The sequence below is a fragment of the Euprymna scolopes genome, chromosome 22, assembly GCF_053919585.1.
Source record: "Euprymna scolopes isolate OS-2025 chromosome 22, ASM5391958v1, whole genome shotgun sequence".
Classification (NCBI taxonomy): Eukaryota; Metazoa; Mollusca; class Cephalopoda; order Sepiida; family Sepiolidae; genus Euprymna; species Euprymna scolopes.
In genome coordinates, this window is record NC_136503.1 from 111,178,091 (window position 1) to 111,198,294 (window position 20,204).

Here is a 20,204-nt window from a genome sequence, read left to right on the forward strand (position 1 = left end):
GTCAAAGCCGTTAATGAGGGTGGGTTAGTGAGACAACATTGTAATTGTGGAACTTGGGTAGTGCTTGTCCATTTAAGAAAACTGTTAAACAGGAACTTATTCACGTTAGACTTGGAAACGACTATGTTATAGTCAGATGGGGAGCAGTCCTGCAGTATTATATAAGTTCAATTATTTCTAAAAGTGCAGTGAATTTATTAGTAGGCTTGTGTACAATAAATGTCAAAACAACAGAGATGGATATGAACTCAGATGTGAAGGAAGTATATCTGGATTGTGAAACAATCAAAGCACAGGGTGGATCAGGTGTTAATGTGGTTGCTAGAATTAGAAGTGGACAGAATAAGTCCAGGAAATCTATGTCATTACAAACAAGCAGAGCATTACCGCTGTTGACCAATGGAAGAGTCTATCAGGCATGTGTAAGCAGTGTCATAATGTATAAAAGTGAAACCTGGCCAGTGAGGATCGAGGATATGTGTTGCATGGAGAGAACGGTATGAAAATGATACAATCGGTGTGCAATGTAAATCTTAAAGACATGCTTAGATCTGATGACTTAAGAGAAAGATTGAATCTGGAGAGTATAAGGAGAAGTGTGCGGAAGAGTAGACTCTGATCGTATGGCCACGTTAAAAGAATGGGGGTGAAAGTTCTTGGGTTAATACTGTAGAACAATTGAAACAGTAGTTTCATTTGACAGGAGAAGGCCAAGCAAAACATGGGAGAAAGTGATACGAATGGACCTGAAGGAAAGAGGGATAAATAAAGACCTGACCAGAGATAGGTTAGTTTGGAAGTTGATTATTAAAGCCCCCAATGCATGCCAGCATATAAAATGGAGGTTAAATTGATGATGATGGTGATGATGATAGAAATTCAACTCTTTCAAGAAAGTTAGCTATTCAATTAAAGAAAATTTACTTCTTTTTTCTTCGAATTGTTGTCAATTAAACATTAAATTTTAACGTTTCAGCTGATGTGACCTCCTTCATTCTACAAGTGTATCTTGTAAACCTATACAGAATTTTAATCAGACTCCTTTATTTAATCCACAAAGCTAGATTTTTCTCATTCCGTCAACCATGAAGAAGAAGTGATACTCATTTTAATGCCTGTAGGAAGGATTGAACCTTGAGCAGTTGATTTCTATTGCCACTGCAATGCAAAGAACTTTCTTTTCTTCCTCAGTGTATCAAATACCAAATTCACAACAAAATTTCCATGAACAGTGTTTCTTTCTAAGAACTTTCTATCTTCAAGTATATGAGTCGCCAATGGCAAAAAAAAATCAAAATGAAGTTGAATTTCCCAACTTCGGGTGCCATGACACCCTCACCTTTTGAATTGAGGGCCATGCTTAATTTCAGAAAGAGTTTTCAGTGATCTGTACAACCCCTGGAGAAGCAAAAGAGTTTTCTGCACAGTAGTTGATCTGTATAAGCTTTGGACTTTAAAAGAAAAGACGTAGCGATTTTATCTCCGCTCTATCATTATTTTCATGGGAAGTGTTCGACTGAGCTTCAATCTAGTGTCCTCCCTCTGTTAATGGTAAACACTTATCTAGCTACAACAACTGTCAACAGTTTAGCTTAATCTCTCTCTCTATGCCTAAAACTAGACGAAAATTCCATGAGCAAATTTTCTTTCCTAACACAATACCACATGGCTGCTTCCCAGTTGACTGTAACATGGTCATTTTTAAGCTGATCATAAATAAATTCTAGTTGAGCCGTCTTTTTAAATAATCAATTTATACCTAATTTCCACAATTAATGATCACCGTGTTCACTCTTATTCTTAACTGGCCTCTGGGCTTTGATAAGTGGTGACACCTTGTACAGGGATTACAACAAAGTTGTATTCAAATTTAATGTTAACAAATACACGTCGAACCTTTCTCCAAAGTAGTTAAATTGTGTTCATTAATCCATCTTATACCAGCTCTTCAAAGCATAGTTTTTGTGAAAAAAAAACAAAAACAAAAAAAAAACAAGAAAAAACAAAACAAAGTAACGCTAACTGTAAAAAAATAAACTATACTGTTACCGATTAGAGGAACTACCCGCCTACCAAAAATTTTTTTTCGTTTTTGATCATGTGAGAAAAATATGTTTCTATTTATTTACACAAAAAATATTTATTCAGAAAACTTACAATAAGTGTTTTTTTTTTTTGTAATTTATATCTGATAAATGTCAATATTTTCTGTTTCTTAGCGTTTTTAAGATTTACTTGGCGACACTTGGCATATTCTGGCAGTTTACAGTAGATACCAGGTAAACCCAAACAGACATTTACAGAAATCTGGTTTGTAAAATGCACTAGTACCGAAATTTCTGGAGATAAATTTGGTGCATAGATAGTAAATGTAAAAAAAAAAAAAAAAAAAAAAAAAAAAAAAAAGCATAAAGAGATGCATGTGTTATTATGTTTTGGGAATTTTTTTAAAAATCACGATTTATGGTTATAGTCAATTAATGTACTTCCTAACTTCCGGTGCAATGCTACCGGAAGCGGTGACAAAGCAAATGAGTTCCTTCACTTTTATTGTTTTCAGTATTTCTAATATGAAACGATTTATTGAAATAAAATAGAAGAAAAGAACATTATTGAAAAATATAAAAATTAAATTATTGAAATCAAAATGATAAATGAAATTATTGAAATCAAAATGAGAAATGAAATTATTGAAATCAAAATAAATTAAATTATTCAAATGAAAATGAGAAATTAAATTATTGAAATCAAAATGATAAAGTAAATTATTGAAATCAAAATGATAAATGAAATTATTGAAATCAAAATAAGAAATGAAATTACTGAAATCAATAAATGAAATTATTGAAATTAAAATGATAAATTAAATTATTGAAATCAAAATGAGTAATGAAATTATTGAAATCAAAATGATAAATGAAATCATTGAAATTAAAATGATAAATGAAATTATTGAAATCAAAATAAATGAAATTATTGAAATCAAAATGAGAAATTAAATTATTGAAATCAAAATGATAAATTAAATTATTGAAATCAAAATGAGTAATGAAATTATTGAAATCAAAATGATAAATGAAATCATTGAAAATAAAATGATAAATGAAATTATTGAAATCAAAATAAATGAAATTATTGAAATCAAAATGATAAATGAAATTATTGAAATCAAAATGATAAATGAAATTATTGAAATCAAAATGATAAATGAAATTATTGAAATCAAAATGATAAATGAAATTATTGAAATCAAAATGATAAATTAAATGATTGAAATCAAAATAAAATTTCAAACATAAATAAAAACGTATCCAATGCATAATATTCCCCAAATAGTTGGTTTTGATTCTCTGCCACCACAGGAATTCTTGCAGATGACTATCGAAATATGCATCGTTAGTCCCTCTCATGGTCCAGAATTTAATTTTACACAAACTCCAGCTACCTTCCACATGATTTGTGTGAATATTAGGGTCATCTAGATCAATAAAGTTATATCCATGGTTTATCACAGCATGGTTCAGTAGTGCATTATAGGCATGGTTCAGTAGTGTATTATAGGCACGCCAACCATCTGTCACAATTCGTGTGCCTGGTCGAACGTACTGTTGATTTATTGGCAGTATGGTTACTGCATCTCTCGTTTGACCTGGCACCATCATTATCACATTTGTTTCTTGCTCAATCATACCAAGAACCGACTGCACTTCATGATATCTTCCTCTGCGGTATTTTCTGTGTATAAATATACTTTTGTCTATTTCTACTGTTCAACAAGGACCCTCAATTTGCACTGGATTTTCGAGCGTGTACATTGCGCAAATATTGCGAATATAATTGTACCATTCAATTATAGTTTGCTGAGAGATGCCCGTTTCTTTTGCTATGTTCACTATTGGGTTTTGTAAGGTCCACCAATACAAAATTTACAATAAGTCATGTAGTCTTAGGCAGCTACCTTCCAAGAACAACCCCGCTCTTATATTTAATGTATTCTTGCATTTGGAGCAAGCCCAAGAATATCCATCAACACATTATTTTGCCCTTTCTGCATTGAATATTCATTCTCCTTTGATCAAGACACTTTCGGCTGATTTGTTTGTTGGTTATTAAGCCACGCCTTGCCAACCATCACATTGTACTAAACGTGTTCGAAGTTTCATCTAATAGTTCTTTCATTACTGTTTTGGTGATGTACAGTTCCGTGGCTGGCATTACTTCGTAAACTAAATAGTTCATTACTTAAAAAGATTTTTAAAAGTGTTTTCAATAATTCTTTAAAAAAAAAAAAAAGTGTTTTTAATAATTCTTAAAGAAAACATTAAAACTAATTTCATTCAATAATTCTTAAAACAGAGAAAAAACTTTTCAATCTATATATATCTATAAAAGTGAAAGTGTCTGTCTGTCTGTGTACATTTCCCTACACAATATCTCTGTCAATTTTCAGTCTACAGACTCGAAATTTGATATACAGGGTACTGAGATTTGGGAAAATCTTTGTAATCGGTTTTCAGACAGAAATTTGGTTGGTAAGAAGTCAAAGTTCAACGATTTGACCTTTGAGAACTCTACCAAACTCCTCTGACAATTTTGGGTCTAAACACTTGAAATTTTAGATATACGTTCCTTGGACATGGATCTAACTTAATAACTTGATTTGAGCCCAAAACAATAAATGTTAAGGGGTCAAAGATAAAAAAATTGACTACTTTTTTTTTTTTTTTTTTTGCTTAATATACACCTCCAAACACCCGGGAAATGCTGGACTGAAATGCTAGTTAAAAAAAAAAAAAAAAAAAAAAAAAAAAGATTGGAAAAACGTAATAAAAAGAGTACATACACAGGGGAGATATAGGCGTGAGAGAAAAAAAAAGTGGAGGAACTGATTTGTCTTGTCACTGCTTCTGGTAGCGCTATGCCAGAAGTTAGAAAGTATGTTAGCTGACTATAACCGGATTTATAATTTGTATTATTTATACATTAGTATAGTATTATCTATACATTAATATGATATGTTATTTTGTGTGTCATACTTACATCTTTTTTTCTTCCAAGTGACTGTCGTTTACTTGCTATGACCTTCCATTTCTTGTAATAAATAATTTTACTAAGAATTCTTCATAAGTTTTGGTTACGGTTTCGATTATAGTTATAAGTTATATATATATATATATATTACAATAGAAAAATGCAAGTATGAAGAGTAATATGGTTAAGCTTAAACTTAGAAAAGTAAAGGACTAGTTGTTAGAACCAAAAGAAAATAGGACAAGATACTCTAGTAAAACATAATAAATTTATAACTTAAAATATTGCAGCATTAAGAATTGATTATATAATGTTATAAATTGAATTTTTTAAAATTCTTAATGCTGCAATATATTAAGTTATAAATTTATTATTAGAATATCTTGTCCTTTTAAGTTTTAACAACTAGTCCTTTACTTTTCCATGTTTAAGCTTAACCATATTACTTTTCATGCTCGCACTTTTCTAATGTAACCCATTATTTTCTCAGGCTTCCAATAAATTCACTTGTTCTTTGTTTAATTTCAGTCATGTTTTTTTTGTCCCCATAAAACATGTGTAATAACAATGTACAGCACTTGTCTGCTTTCAATAAAATCCCCCAATTATCTCCCTTTCATGCTTTCATCTTCTGTTTCACTTGTTAGTTCTCTTTTCGCGACAGCACTGAATTAGTAGCAACAGTAGTCGTTGAAGCGACGTGGTTGTTATGGAAACCAGTCATAAAAAGCATCGCTCACCTCCTTACATATTTTTACGATTTTGAACACCAGTAAATTCATCATAACTTTTGTTTTACTGAACGAAAATTGAAAATTTTTTTTTTTTTTCACAATATAGCTGAGAAGGTGATCTTATAAACTGTAATAAGTGTTTGAAATTTGATTGAAAAATGAGTGAGCGGTGAAGCTTTAAACAATTCTAAATTACTTAAACTGCCACTTAATCATATATTCAAACACTGTGTTTGAATGATTATTAGTGATGGGATGATTCCAATATTATTCCCAATTTCAATACAATTACCGCTTCCGTTCTAAATTCCTGATTCCAATACAATTACCAATTCCGATTCTTTATAAATCTCTAAATATTTAACTATAGAGTTGTATTTTTTTTCTCTGATTACTGTAAAAAAACACGTTTAATATGCAGATATTTTCCTAAACATAAAAATATACTTGTGGGGGACGATCTGTCGATTTTAGCTTCACTGGTGGTTTTAAATCAATAAATGTTTATTATTTTATCATTGCTACCAACAATGGAAGATTTTACTTTAAACAAAATTAAAAGAATCGTTTTGGCATTGGAAAATCAGTACAAATTTTTCAGATTCCGATACCTTCAAATATACAGATTTTTGCGATTCCCGAGTCCAAGGGAATTCCAAAGTCTAGCAGTTCTAGGGAAGAAACTATTGGAATAGAAGGCTTTCTTACACCTAGGGATCTCTACTGTGAAAGGGTGGGATTTAGCTGCTTGTTGGATTAGTCGGGGAGTATTCACATCGAGGGGGTACAACTGCTTGTAATTCGTCAGAGCATTCACCATTAAAGTACTTGTAGAACAGGTAGAGGGATGTAAGATTTCACTGATGGGACAGAGGCTGAACCCTAGATGACAGTTCAGGACATATCAGGTTGACGACTCTCTTTTGAACCCTGTCCAGGAGTGAGAGACAAGTAGCAGATGCACCAGCCCAAATGTGACAACAGTACTCCATACATGGGAAAATGGTGGCTTTATAGAGGTACAGGATACTTTCAGGTGTAGGTAGTTTTCTAGCACAGTAGAGAGAGTCCACCTTCTTCACAGCGGCCTTAGCAATGCTCTCAATGTATCTATTCCAGTTCATGTTCCCTGTAAACATTATGCCGAGGAGTTTAAAAGAAGTACTTTCGGGTAATGTGTTCTTGGCCATTGCTATTGGTGGTAGAGAAGGATTCTTGTAATTATTGAAGGAAACAAGCTTAGTTTTGGCAACATTGAATGTGACCATCCATTTTTGTCCCCATTTCACTACAAGTCATCCTCTAGTACTTCTGCCATTTCCCTAAATATGTGTTCATTTGTTTTCCCCTCGTGCCTGTTATAGGGAGTGGTGTCATCAGCAAAAATACCCATCTCAGAAAGGTCATTTGTGAATATCAGGAATAATAAAGATTCAAGGATAGACCCCTGAAATTTTGTACACATACCCGAGTTTGATAATATGTACCTGAAGAAGGTCGAAGGTTACATCAGTCGAAACATTGTGAGAATAAAATCCTAGATGATAAAGGTAGTTTGAGTAATTCAAATAAATTCCTTTTTTATGAGATAAATTGGAATTGAATCTATAAAGAGATCTTGGTTCTTGTCCATAATTCCCCCTATTTTAAAAAACTAAATTTTTTTAAAATCTGTATAATGAACATACTCGTGCTGGAATGAAAATGTCATATTCCAAAAATCATGTAAATTGATCAAGCAGTTTTATTTTTAACTCAGAAAATTAAATTTTAAATGAAAGCAAATAGGGACTATCTTGCGTTGCCATTATGAAAAGGGGAGATAACTCCACAATAATTTAAACTTGTAAACCCCCCCTCGCCAATCTTTCATGAAAAACACTCGTCTAGTTGAAACCACTGTCAATAATTTTCCCCACTCTTTATCTGTGCCTAAATCAAAACTTAGAACTGCACGCATGTGGAACTCTCTTCCATTTGCCTGCTTCCCAGCTGACTACAACTTGGTTGTCTTCAAGTCCAACATAAACAAATTCTTGATGAACCGCCCTCTTAAGTGATCCAATTTACCAAATTTCCATTACTATAATATTATCCCATTGACTACTGTACACTCTATAACCCTTATCTTTGAGTGGTCTCTGGGCCTTGATAAGTGGTGACTCCTATGTAAAAAAAAAAATTGTTTAAAAATGATTTTCTTTATAAAACTAAAACTAATTGATCAATTCATGTGATTTTTAGAATGTGACATGTTCATTTATTCTGCCATGAGTATGTATACCATAAAGATTTTTCTGGACAACCACTGATATTTATTTTTTTAATTTGAATGACAATGTTAGGTGAAAATGGGCTAAAGTGAAATGTATACGTCTGTCCTAGATTTAACTAGTTTCAAACAAATCAAGTGGAAATTCAACCCATGACCGTTTTGTACAAATCGATACAACCTTTACTATGTAAATAAACTCATTGTTATGTATATAGACATGGATGATTTAGAATCGTGTTTTGATCTTGGATCTTATTCTCACAACGTTTCTGCCAATGTAACCTCCAGTCTTCTTCAGGTGCATCTTATTCAACCCAGGAATAATAATAAGAGGTTCGATAAAGAATTTCATTGTGATGCATTTTGTAAATTTTTACCTTGTTTCCACCTTAACATTTTTCTTTAAAATGACTACCTTTAAGGCTTTTGCGTATACTGAAAACGAATATCGCATTTAAATTTTCCGCAAATATTAAGCATTGTCATTTCTTATTGGTACTTGGTATGCGCGTTTGCGCATACTTTCTCAGGGCTGCGTTTGCGTGCTCGTGCATACCAAGATGGCCACCAGCGATAACATAAGAAATGACATTGCTTAATATCCGGAAAACTACTTTGCAGAAAATTTAAATGCGATATATGTTTTCAGCATACCCTAAAACCTTTAAAAGTAATCATTTTAAATGTTAAGGTGGAAACAAGGTAAAAAATTACTATTTTATTTCTTTGTCGACATAGTTGAATTTTCAGTAAAACAACAGAATAGAAATGACGAAAATTACCATCAACCGGTAAATATATAGTTGTTGCTTATCAGGGTTCCTGGTATCCTGGTACTGTGAAAGCTACATTGAGGATTCATGTAGAGTACGATTTATGGTTGCATCTCAGAAAATAGGGGTATACTTTGGGCCAGATAGAGAGGATTTACAAAATTGAAAATTGGACTGGTCCCAAAATGCACAAGTTCTGATCAACTATGGGAATTTCCATCTTTTACACAAATCCAAAATCTATATGAAAAATTTCCTTTGATTTATTTCTGAGATTAATTTATATCTACTCAATTTTTTTCTTTGAGGGCAGTAGTAAATACCGGCTATGAATGCGCTTAAGGCATTCAATGGTTACACCCCAGATTAAGCTTTCCTTTGGTGAGGAGACAGGAAAATACCTACTCTCAATAAAGCTATATTTAAATACCACTATAATACTTAGTTTTGTTCATGAATAGACACCCACTGTATGATACCATGCGCCAGTTTAAAAAAAATTGAAATTTGTACATTTGAATTTATAATTCATGGCTTATGGTAAAGAGATACATCAGATTTGACTGCATAATCAGAAAGAGTAAAAAAATTTACATAAGAGTACCAAGTGTCATGAGAACAAATGGTGGTGAAATTACCGAATTTCTTGAAATGTTGAGGTTCGTAATTAAGCCCACTTTTTCTAAAGACAAATGTCCACTGAAAAGCATAATTTTTGGCACTTTAAATTCTCATAACCTTTGAACTACTGATGGTATTTGCATAATTCAAACGGTTTTAAGCATCTTTTACATAGCTCTTTTCATGCAAGTTGATAAAATAACAATTTTTTTTAAAGAAAAAAATCAACTTGTAATGTTACATTTAGTCGTTATAATAAAATTCTACATTGCATCCTAGGAGCAACATCACCACAATCACCACTTTCGACAGATCTGGGGGTTGCACCCTTATTCAATGGATCCTATACTCATAGATTTATTTCCAAATTAAAAAATAATAAATTCTCCTTTCTCACATTCTGCCAAATCTCATCGGCTGACAGCTGACAATTCATTCATTTCAGAATCTAAATCTTATTGCAAAAACAAATGTTGTGTGTGCATTAGCGTGTGGGCACGTGTGTGTGTGTGTGTGCAATACAAATCAATCTAATATTTGTGTCAACCAGACTCAGCCACGGCAACGCGTGGCCGGGCGGGTTACAGCTAGTTTTTTAAAAATAATTTTATTTGTTGCGCCACAGGTCCTTGCAGACAATTCTAGTTTGAATCTTAGGAGTTTTAAACCTATCATTGCTCTAAGTCTGTAAGTTATTACTAGTTATATATAGTGTTGGGCCAATTAATCGGAATCGGAAAAATCAACAAATTTGGGGGTATCGGAATCGGTATAAAAAAAATTGGTGCCTATTTTCCAATGCCAAAATGATTCTTTTAATTATCTGATTTTATTTAAAGGAAAATCTTCCATTGCTGGTAATAATGATAAAGTAATAAATATTTATTGATTTTATAATGCCAGTAAAGCTAAAATCAATAGATTATCCTCCACAAGTGTAAATTTACGTTTAGGAAAATATCTGCATATTTAACATGTTTTTTTTTTTTTTTTACAGAAATCGGAGAAAACAAAACCTCTATAGTTAAATATTTAGAGATTTATAAAGAATCGGAATCGGGGGAAAAATATTGGAATCGTCCCATTTCTAATATATATATATATTTAAATAAGGGAGTAGTCACCAACAATGTGTATTTTTTAACATTATTTTATTATTCCGTGTCTTGGTTTTTCATTGAGAATTATGTTTGGATCATTGTAATAATGTTTTTAAGTCATTGAAATCGTTTTTACGCGCGTTTCAGACGGTCTGTGATATAAAGTTGAATTTTTTTGCTCTGACATTGACATTAAAAGCCTACTTATTCAATTTAAAAACTTCTTAATATACTCAGTTATGAATATGCAAATAACTACATGAATGCTAACTAATTTGCATATTCCTTTGAAAAACGAGCATTAATTAATTCCTTATCAAATGCTTATTTTTTAAAGGAATGTAGTAATTAGTTAACCTTCATGTAGTTGCCCGCATACCCATGAATTAGTATATTAAGTTTGTTTAATTATTTTTAAATATAAAAGTAGGCTTTTAATATCAATGTCAGAGTGAGAAAATAAAAACACAACTTTTTAGCTGTATAGATTATTTTTTTGTTGTTTTTTTAATAGTGTTCAAATTTATTTATAATTAACAGTTCTTATTTTATCCTGCCCCTCCAGTAGAAAAACTTTACTTCCTCTCTCTATAGCAAAAACCAAATGGAACTTTCATGAACAAAGTTTCCTTCCTAGAACATCTCATCTGTGGAACAAGATTCCCAGACAACTACATCATGGTCATCTTCAAGTCTAATGTTAACAAAAACTTATTGAGTTGTGATATTGGATAATCGATTTCTCTTAAGAAATCTTTATGCCGATTCCAACACCATTGTTTCTAATCCCCTCTCATGGAAACGATCATCGTCCACCTGACAAACTTTTTTACCCTTGTCCTTCAGTGGCTATCGGACCTTGATAAGTGGTCATACATCAGTAAAAAAAATCTATACAACAGTTATAAAAAAATCATTGATGGACCTTCGACCATCTCGATGATATCAGTAGTTTTTTTCTTTCCTCATTTTTTTCTTTTAATTCTTTTGACCCATGTTTCCTTGTACTCTGAAAGGAACATATTTAGCACGACACCTTAGAAAATCAACATTGGTATACTTACAGAAGACAGAGCACGTAAGCTCCTGGCACGGTTTCACTTTCTCGTATGAGGAAACTTCCATCTTCCTTATTTTGCAACAGACGCTTCTCTGCTTGGAGTCGAGATATGCCCTTATGTAGAAAAGCCATTTTGACCCCCTCCGAGAGGTGATCACCTCTCCTAGTTCTGAAAAAAAAAAAAAAAAAATAAATCAGTTATTTATTTATTAAAAAAGAAAACACAACAATAAAAGAACAACAAGGAATCAAATTTAATATTGTTGTTTAATTCTTTGAACATTGAAAAACTATATTTATTGACTGCACAAAAAAAAAATAAAATTCTAGAATATCAAACCATTTTAATCTTGAAGATTTACATGTATTTCTGAGAAATAGTTTGGTTATTATTGAATAACTCACAAACACATACACACACACACAGCAACATCATTGCTACAATTGAGTTTTTTCTAAGATATTTCAGACAAAAGCAATTCTCATAATCGGTCAGTGAAATGAGGAAAAAATCTGTTCTAACAATGACCTTGCATTGTTGTTTGTTTCCGGGTGATCCAATAACAACTGGACTATTTCTCAGAAACGCGTGTATATTTTTAACATTAAAATGATTTGGTATTCTGAAACTTTTGTACTGTGAATGAATTTTTTATATATATATATATATATACAATATACATATTTAAGCTCTTATACTTTGGAATAATTGCATTATTTACTTAAACAGTTTATCACAGCGATTCTTATAAATAGTTGCCAATGTAACACCGGAACATTTCCTTATTCAGGATGGATATTTGTTTTTATTTTCTTTGTGTTGTAGTGTGTGAATCCAACCGTTTCTTCACTTTTCTCTTTCTTCTGATACTCATCTTTTTTTTTTTTTTTTTCTTTAACATGTCTACTTCCACATCATGGTGGTATGAAGTGACTTTTCCACCAAACTATCATTTACCTTCGTTTTGATGTCTCATTGCTTGAGATCATTTTTTTACCCAAAATCTTTCTTGATCCGCTCTTTTCCTTCGTTTACCCTGAATTGAGATGTGCATACAAAAGAACGTTCCAAAAGTAAAGCCTCCTATTTTTTTTTTTTTTTCACCCGAATGGATCAGAGGGAATTGCAAATTGCATTGTTATGAGGACTGAACTTATGCATTCATGACCTGAATAAAAAAAAAATAGGACGCATTAATTTTAGAAGCTCCTCGTATATTACCACAGAGATGTAAAAGGTTACTATGAGTAGTAGCTAAATTTATTAGGGGAATTATAGGCGGTAAGTTGCACATAAAGATGTTTGTTCACATTACATTTGAATTTTTGCATATTGCTACCAGGCGAGGGAAACAGAGAGGAAATTGCAAAGACAAGTAATTTGAGGAAAGTAGCTATTAGAGTGGAAAGTTTTTGGACATCTGAGGAAACTACAGTGAAGGGGTGATATTTTGCTACTAATCGGGCTTTACATAGAAAGGGTACAATTGCAGTAAATTGATTAGAGTACAAATTGTCGTGGTAGTAATCGTAAAACAAGTACAAGGATAGGACAATGATCTATTCTTTCTCACTCCCAAATGTCCTCTCTTAATTTTTTCTTTCTTATTGCTGATTTACTTTGCTTTGGTTTTATACTCTCTTGCCTCCTTCCCACTTTTTTACCACTTCCACAATTCTTGCTATATATAGTGATTCTGTGCTGGTAAGTAACGATTGAGTTCTCTTCTTTCTTTTTGCATCATAACATGTTCATGTCGTAGATGAAATCATGGTTCATGTTCTCCACAGGCTTCGGTCCATTGTTAGTCCAATTCCTCTGAAGACATACACTGATTTTAAATTTGATCTGCTAGAAATTCATCCTCCTCCATGGCCATCTAACGTCCTGCTGTCGATGTCATCAGAGTTACCTTCTCCTAGGTGCATGTCCTCACTAAAACTAGGGGTGCATCTCTCCCAGTGAATTAATGTCAACTTGGAAATTTCTTATAACTTGGCGTGGTACATACAACGCATAGCCTTCCCAGGTGGTCACCCATCTGATACTGGCCAGGCTCATCATTGCCTAACTTCGGTGATATGACGGGAACAAGTGTGTCAATGTGATTGTGCCATATTGACTTACTAGTATAAGTTTCGGCAAGGGTCACATTCGTATATGTCAGGATCACCTGACTGCAGGTGGTTTGATTAAAGCGGGGGTCAAAAGGTTAGCTCCTAGGAGAAAACTCACTAGAAATGCAAGTGTTAAAGGAGATAATGAAAGAAATGGTGTCATATGTTCGGCCAGAGAACAGAGAGTTGCTGAATAGTATCTCGTTGGGAGCAGTACAGACAAGAGGGGCCTGACAATGTAAAAATCCAAGTGAATGTTAGCTGGAGACTCAACCCATGCATTGCTATCATTAAGACTAAGTTAAGAAAATTAAGTAAGTAAATAATCAATAAGTCATAGTAGTCTCTCCCCCAAGGAGTAAACCTTCTAAATAAAACCTTTGAAAGCCCAGCAAGTCTCAATTGTGTTTTCATGCATGAGTAGTTTTGTTCATATCTAAACAGAGGAGACCAGGAATCAATAATCATAAGGGGATCATGGCCAGTTATGAATGACGTGAGAAGAGACTATGAAGGAAAGAGCAGCACGGATAAACACTCTGCGCTACGTAGTATAAAAACGACGTTTGTTTTGTTGATGTGTTTATTTGATCGCTCACTGGTGAGAGCGCATATGTGCAAAAGTATGCGTTTACAAAAAGATGTGAACTGTTAACATGAAATTTTGTAACAGAGCGTGGGCAAGCATCTGTAAATGCATATGAAATGTGAAATAACATCGCTGTAAGGAAAAAGACTATAAAACAGAGAGAGACGTCATAGTTGTAACAAGAAGTCACGCATGGTGTGAGAATAAGGTAATAAATGTCATTGTTACAAAAAAATAAAAAGGAGTTTGAGTTATTCTTTGTCTTGGTTTCCTTTGCGACGTAGACTGCATACAATGTGTTGGGTCCCATGTGTAAACGTGCGTACTACATTACAGTTTGTATCCCTGCCCTCTTGATGTATTTAAACCATTGATCTGAAAATTAAATAACCTTATATTTTGGCGTGTATTTGATTTAGATTTTCTCCAAGCAGTAAGATACAAAGTCATGTGCAGTTTTGTAATTTTTTTCATTCCATTTGCCATAACAATGTAAAAATCTTAATTGACTTTTTTAAAAACATTATATTACTAGACGATGTACCCGGTGTTGCCATTAAACATAACGTTAAATTTCTTTTAAAAAAATTATATTACTAGACGATGTACCTGGTGTTGCCATTAAACATAACGTTAAATTTATTTTAAAAAAATTATATTACTAGACGATGTATCCGGTGTTGCCATTAAACATAACGTTAAATTTCTTTTTAAAAAAGAATATATTACTAGACGATGTACCCGGTGTTGCCATTAAACATAACGTTAAATTTCTTTTAAAAAAATTATATTACTAGACGATGTACCTGGTGTTGCCATTAAACATAACGTTAAATTTCTTTTAAAAAAAATTATATTACTAGACGATGTACCCGGTGTTGCCATTAAACATAACGTTAAATTTATTTTAAAAAAATTATATTACTAGACGATGTATCCGGTGTTGCCATTAAACATAACGTTAAATTTCTTTTTAAAAAAGAATATATTACTAGACGATGTACCCGGTGTTGCCATTAAACATAACGTTAAATTTCTTTTAAAAAAATTATATTACTAGACGATGTACCCGGTGTTGCCATTAAACATAACGTTAAATTTCTTTTTAAAAAAGAATATATTACTAGACGATGTACCCGGTGTTGCCATTAAACATAACGTTAAATTTCTTTTAAAAAAATTATATTACTAGACGATGTACCTGATGTTGCCATTAAACATAACGTTAAATTTCTTTTAAAAAAAATTATATTACTAGACGATGTACCCGGTGTTGCCATTAAACATAACGTTAAATTTCTTTTAAAAAAATTATATTACTAGACGATGTACCTGATGTTGCCATTAAACATAACGTTAAATTTCTTTTAAAAAAAATTATATTACTAGACGATGTACCCGGTGTTGCCATTAAACATAACGTTAAATTTCTGTAAAAAAAATTATATTACTAGACGATGTACCCGGTGTTGCCATTAAACATAACGTTAAATTTCTTTTAAAAATTTATATTACTAGACGATGTACCCGGTGTTGGCATTAAACATAACGTTAAATTTCTTTTTAAAAAAATTATATTACTAGACGATGTACCTGGTGTTGCCATTAAACATAACGTTAAATTTCTTTTAAAAAAGAAAAATGAAATAAGGAAAAATGGAAAGAAATTGAGATATGTGCATGCGAGTATTGTTTTTTCTAAACAGTTAACTTATTGTAAGCAAAAGAAAAAAATACTTGAGCTGAGATTATTGTAAGTAAAAGAAAAAAATACTTGAGCTGAGATTATTGTAAGTAAAAGAAAAAAATACTTGAGCTGAGATTATTGTAAGCAAAAGAAAAAAAAACTTGAGCTTAGATTATTGTAAGTAAAAGAAAAAAATACTTGAGCTGAGATTATTGTAAGTAAAAGAAAAAAATACTTGAGCTGAGATTATTGTAAGCAAAAAAAAAAAAAACTTGAGCTTAGATTATTGTAAGTAAAAGAAAAAAATACTTGAGCTGAGATTATTGTAAGTAAAAGAAAAAAATACTTGAGCTGAGATTATTGTAAGTAAAAGAAAAAAATACTTGAGCTGAGATTATTGTAAGCAAAAGAAAAAAATACTTGAGCTGAGATTATTGTAAGTAAAAGAAAAAATACTTGAGCTGAGATTATTGTAAGGAAAAGAAAAAAATACTTGAGCTGAGATTATTGTAAGCAAAAGAAAAAAATACTTGAGCTGAGATTATTGTAAGCAAAAGAAAAAAATACTTGAGCTGAGATTATTGTAAGTAAAAAAAAAAAATACTTGAGCTGAGATTGAAACCAAAATTTAAAGACAGTGAATCAAGCATGATGACTACTAAGCCAGCTTGACACAATCTTTAAAAGATGTTTTCAAACCTACTTATTCTTAACATAAGTAATCTGTCATGTGAATTATTCATGCATGCGCATTTGTGAAACAGTTAACAGACAAATAAAGATCCGATAACTCCCACGTACCAATTTTTACCCCTTATAGCAGCCCTTTTTACCAGATGAAAACGGATTAAAAAGTTTTCCCCATGTCTGAATATCTTATATACCAAATTGCAAATCTGTAGATGAAAAATTTGTTGAGTATATAGGTTGAGAAGTGTCCTCACTCACATTCTCACTTTTATAGATATATGGATTTAGGGTAACGAGACAGCACTACCGTCAAAGGAAAAGTAAGATGCCTCCACTAGCCTTTGGGAGACCCTTGGGCATGGTCGAGAACCCAATTAGCCTCTCAATCAGGATAACATGAGGTCCTGGAAAGCAGGTGATTGATGTAATACGGACGCAAACAGAAATAATTCTGTTCATGGTTTTGTATTTCGTTGCGCTGAGCAGAAGATACCTCTGGGTGCAATGATAAGGACAATCGCCCAGTATGGACACTGCTCGGACAGAAAGAAACTGCAACCTACTGTCTGTACAACTGCAAAGAAAGCTATGGCAATACATCAAATTTTTTATTCGAGAAACAGTGTGACTAGTGTTCTAGATCAGAACATGTCGCTTGGTAAGGATTACCATGATAGACATGTGGCACCCGATTGTCATCAAACTATTCTCTGACAACCTGCAATAACGGGAAAGATCGTGAGTAAAAGAAGCAGAGGAAGACAGCCAGATACATATGTTGACAGTCTGAACACTTGAGCAATATCACAAATGATGAGCAACAATGAATTCATGAATGTCTCGATGGAAAGAGATCGATAAGAATCATAGTTGCCAATGCTTGTACCAGGCTGGACACCACTTGAATTGCATTGAATTATATTATTCTTACTTATAATCGCATGTTTGAAAGATTCACACTTCAACCTCCAGAAAAAAAGAATGATTGTTAATCAACGCATGTAACCGTTATGCCATAAATTCAAAACACATTAGTTGTAAGTTTTTATTTGTATGATATTCATAGCACTTCATCTTTTGTCCTCACTCAGTGAAGGAGAAATCCTTCTAGACAGAGGCAATTTAAATGTTTGTTCCAATCCGGAGTTTCCCTTTTTGGGGAGCTGGGTTTTCCCCCATATTTAAAAAAAATGACCTCATGTGTAACTCTGCCCCCCCGTGGGGAGATAAGTAAATAAGAACTACTAATCCTACTGTTTAAAAAAAAATTAAAAATTAAAAATTAAAAAAATAAAAACTCTTATTCACAAAACTTTGATGACTCATAAAATTACTCGTTTTTCTGGTTTAAGTAAAGAATGCAATAGTTTGTGGGGGATGGAGAGGTGACAATGTAACCTTATTTAAAAATGAAACTCAAAGCTTCCCAGAATTCATTTCAACTGTCTGCATGGTTTTTGAGTTTTCTAAACAAGTCACATGACCAAAAAATTGGTAGCAAGTTTTCTCTGCATGGATATTTGTACTTACAGGTTATTTCTATTTACTTACCTCCCCACAAGGGCAGAGTTAGACACTAGGTCGGTGTTTAATGTAGGGAAAATTCAGCTACCCACAAAAGAGGCACTCTGGATTGAGACAAAAAAATTAAAATTACCTCAGTCTAGAAAGATTTCTCCTTCACTGACTGAGGATAGGAGAAAGATAAAGTATAGTATTAAAACAGATACTACACTTTACTCCCAGCCAAAAGGCCACATCACTTACAGTTAATCTATGTAACATGAAATCTATTACCAACTACCAAGATCTATTCGGCATTGCCCGGGTTAAAAGTGTAACATATTTCCATTAAAACGTCTATCCTCTCCTTCTTTCCCCCTCCCGTTTTCATCTTTCCTATTCCCATCCCACTTTAGGGTCAAAGAATGAATACTTTTTCTAAATTTTAGATATTATTCATCCGAAACAACACCTATTAATAAAATACCAACTTTGTGGATGTTTGTTTTGTATTTTATTTAGCTTTAGCCAGACATAAAAACATACACTAGACAACTGCCCTTTATATTATAAATGGAAATTGGGCACCTCTCTGAAGCCGAATTATACTAGTACTATATTTCAATGCTTAATTTAGGAGAGAGTAGTGCAGTATCTGTTCTGTCGTCATGATACCATCCTTCCAATGAATCTATTTGGGGATGGAGGTGTCATATTTGTTTTGTTGCTATGATACCATCTTCCCAGGCATAACCTCCTCTTCCAAAATGCAACAAGCTATGTAAAAAGACAGAAGTTATTTACATTCACAACCTGAATATTTGTTCAAGGCCGTTTCAAACTGAGTGTTATTTGCACAATGTTTCGGTAGATGTAACCTCCAACCTTTATCAGGTCAGGGCTCTCTCTCTACAAACAAATTTATTTTTAGTTGACGTTTGACAACTAGATATTTTTGTTTACTAGACAACTAGAAGAGTTTTGTCATGGAGGAGGGGGTAGATTTTAGCCATTTTATGTAGGCTTATTCCTCAAAGAGTAATCAGCTAACGTACTTCCTAATTTCCAGCATAGCACTACCGGAAGTGCTGACAAGGCAAAACAGTTCCTTTGCTTTTTTCTCTCACGCCTATATCTCTACTGTGCATGTACTCGGTTTTTATGTTTTTCCAATCATGTAAAAAAAATTTTTTTATCTAATAATCATTAAAAAGGGGGTTTTCAGTCTTAATTAAGAAGTATTGAAATTCGTTTTTTTTTGTTTTTTTTTTTAAAAATTGAAAACGCTTTAAAAAATTTTTAAAACTATTTTGGGAATATTATGTATTGGATACATTTATATATGTTGTTTGAAATTTTGTTATTTTGATTTCAATAATTTTATATGTTTTTTTTATAAACATACTTATTATATAAATTGAAATAAAAACTATTTTTAAAATTTAAAAAAAAAACAATTTATTTTTATAATTTCATAAACATATTTCTCATAAAATTTCAAATAAAATAAAAATTTACTTTTAAAATATTGTTATTAAAAGTGCAAATAAAGACTAATCGTGTTATTTTTATCTTTTTATAATTTTAATTTTCATTGTATATTTTTCAATAATGTCATTTTCTTATATACTATTTCAATAAATCACTTCACAATAGAAATACTGAAGAACAATAAAAATGAAGGAACTGATTTGCCTTGTCACCGCTTCTGGTAGCAGCCACGCCAGAAGTTAGGAAGTATATTAGCTGACTATAACCTCATTTCTGCAATCCAGTCATATTTGATACAAATAAATTTCACTCTATGCTTAACTTGTCCACCAATTTTCAGTCATAAACATCCAACAGTATTTATTTTATCACCACGCAAATATAAGCACACTTGAATATGGCATATAAAATGTCAATAACTGACACACTCGCCTCTGGGCATTGCTCTGATTTTGGCTGTAATGATGTTCAGTTCAGAAATAGATGGGGATTGTTTTGATGGACATTATTTTTGAGATAACCCTAGAGATAA

At 32.3% G+C, this 20,204-nt stretch overlaps 1 protein-coding gene across 11 annotated transcripts in view; it reads right to left on the reverse strand.

Moving 5' to 3' along the window:
* Positions 1-20,204, reverse strand: part of LOC145243643 (phosphatidylinositol 3,4,5-trisphosphate 5-phosphatase 2A-like) — a 399,304-nt gene that overhangs the window by 259,051 nt on the left and 120,049 nt on the right. For all 11 annotated transcript variants that reach the window (XM_080106681.1, XM_080106678.1, XM_080106675.1 and 8 more), the window contains one exon: positions 11,599-11,763. In XM_080106681.1, coding sequence (XP_079962807.1) covers positions 11,599-11,726 — 128 coding nt within the window. In that variant the 5' untranslated portion in view covers positions 11,727-11,763. The remainder of the gene's footprint in view (positions 1-11,598; positions 11,764-20,204) is intronic.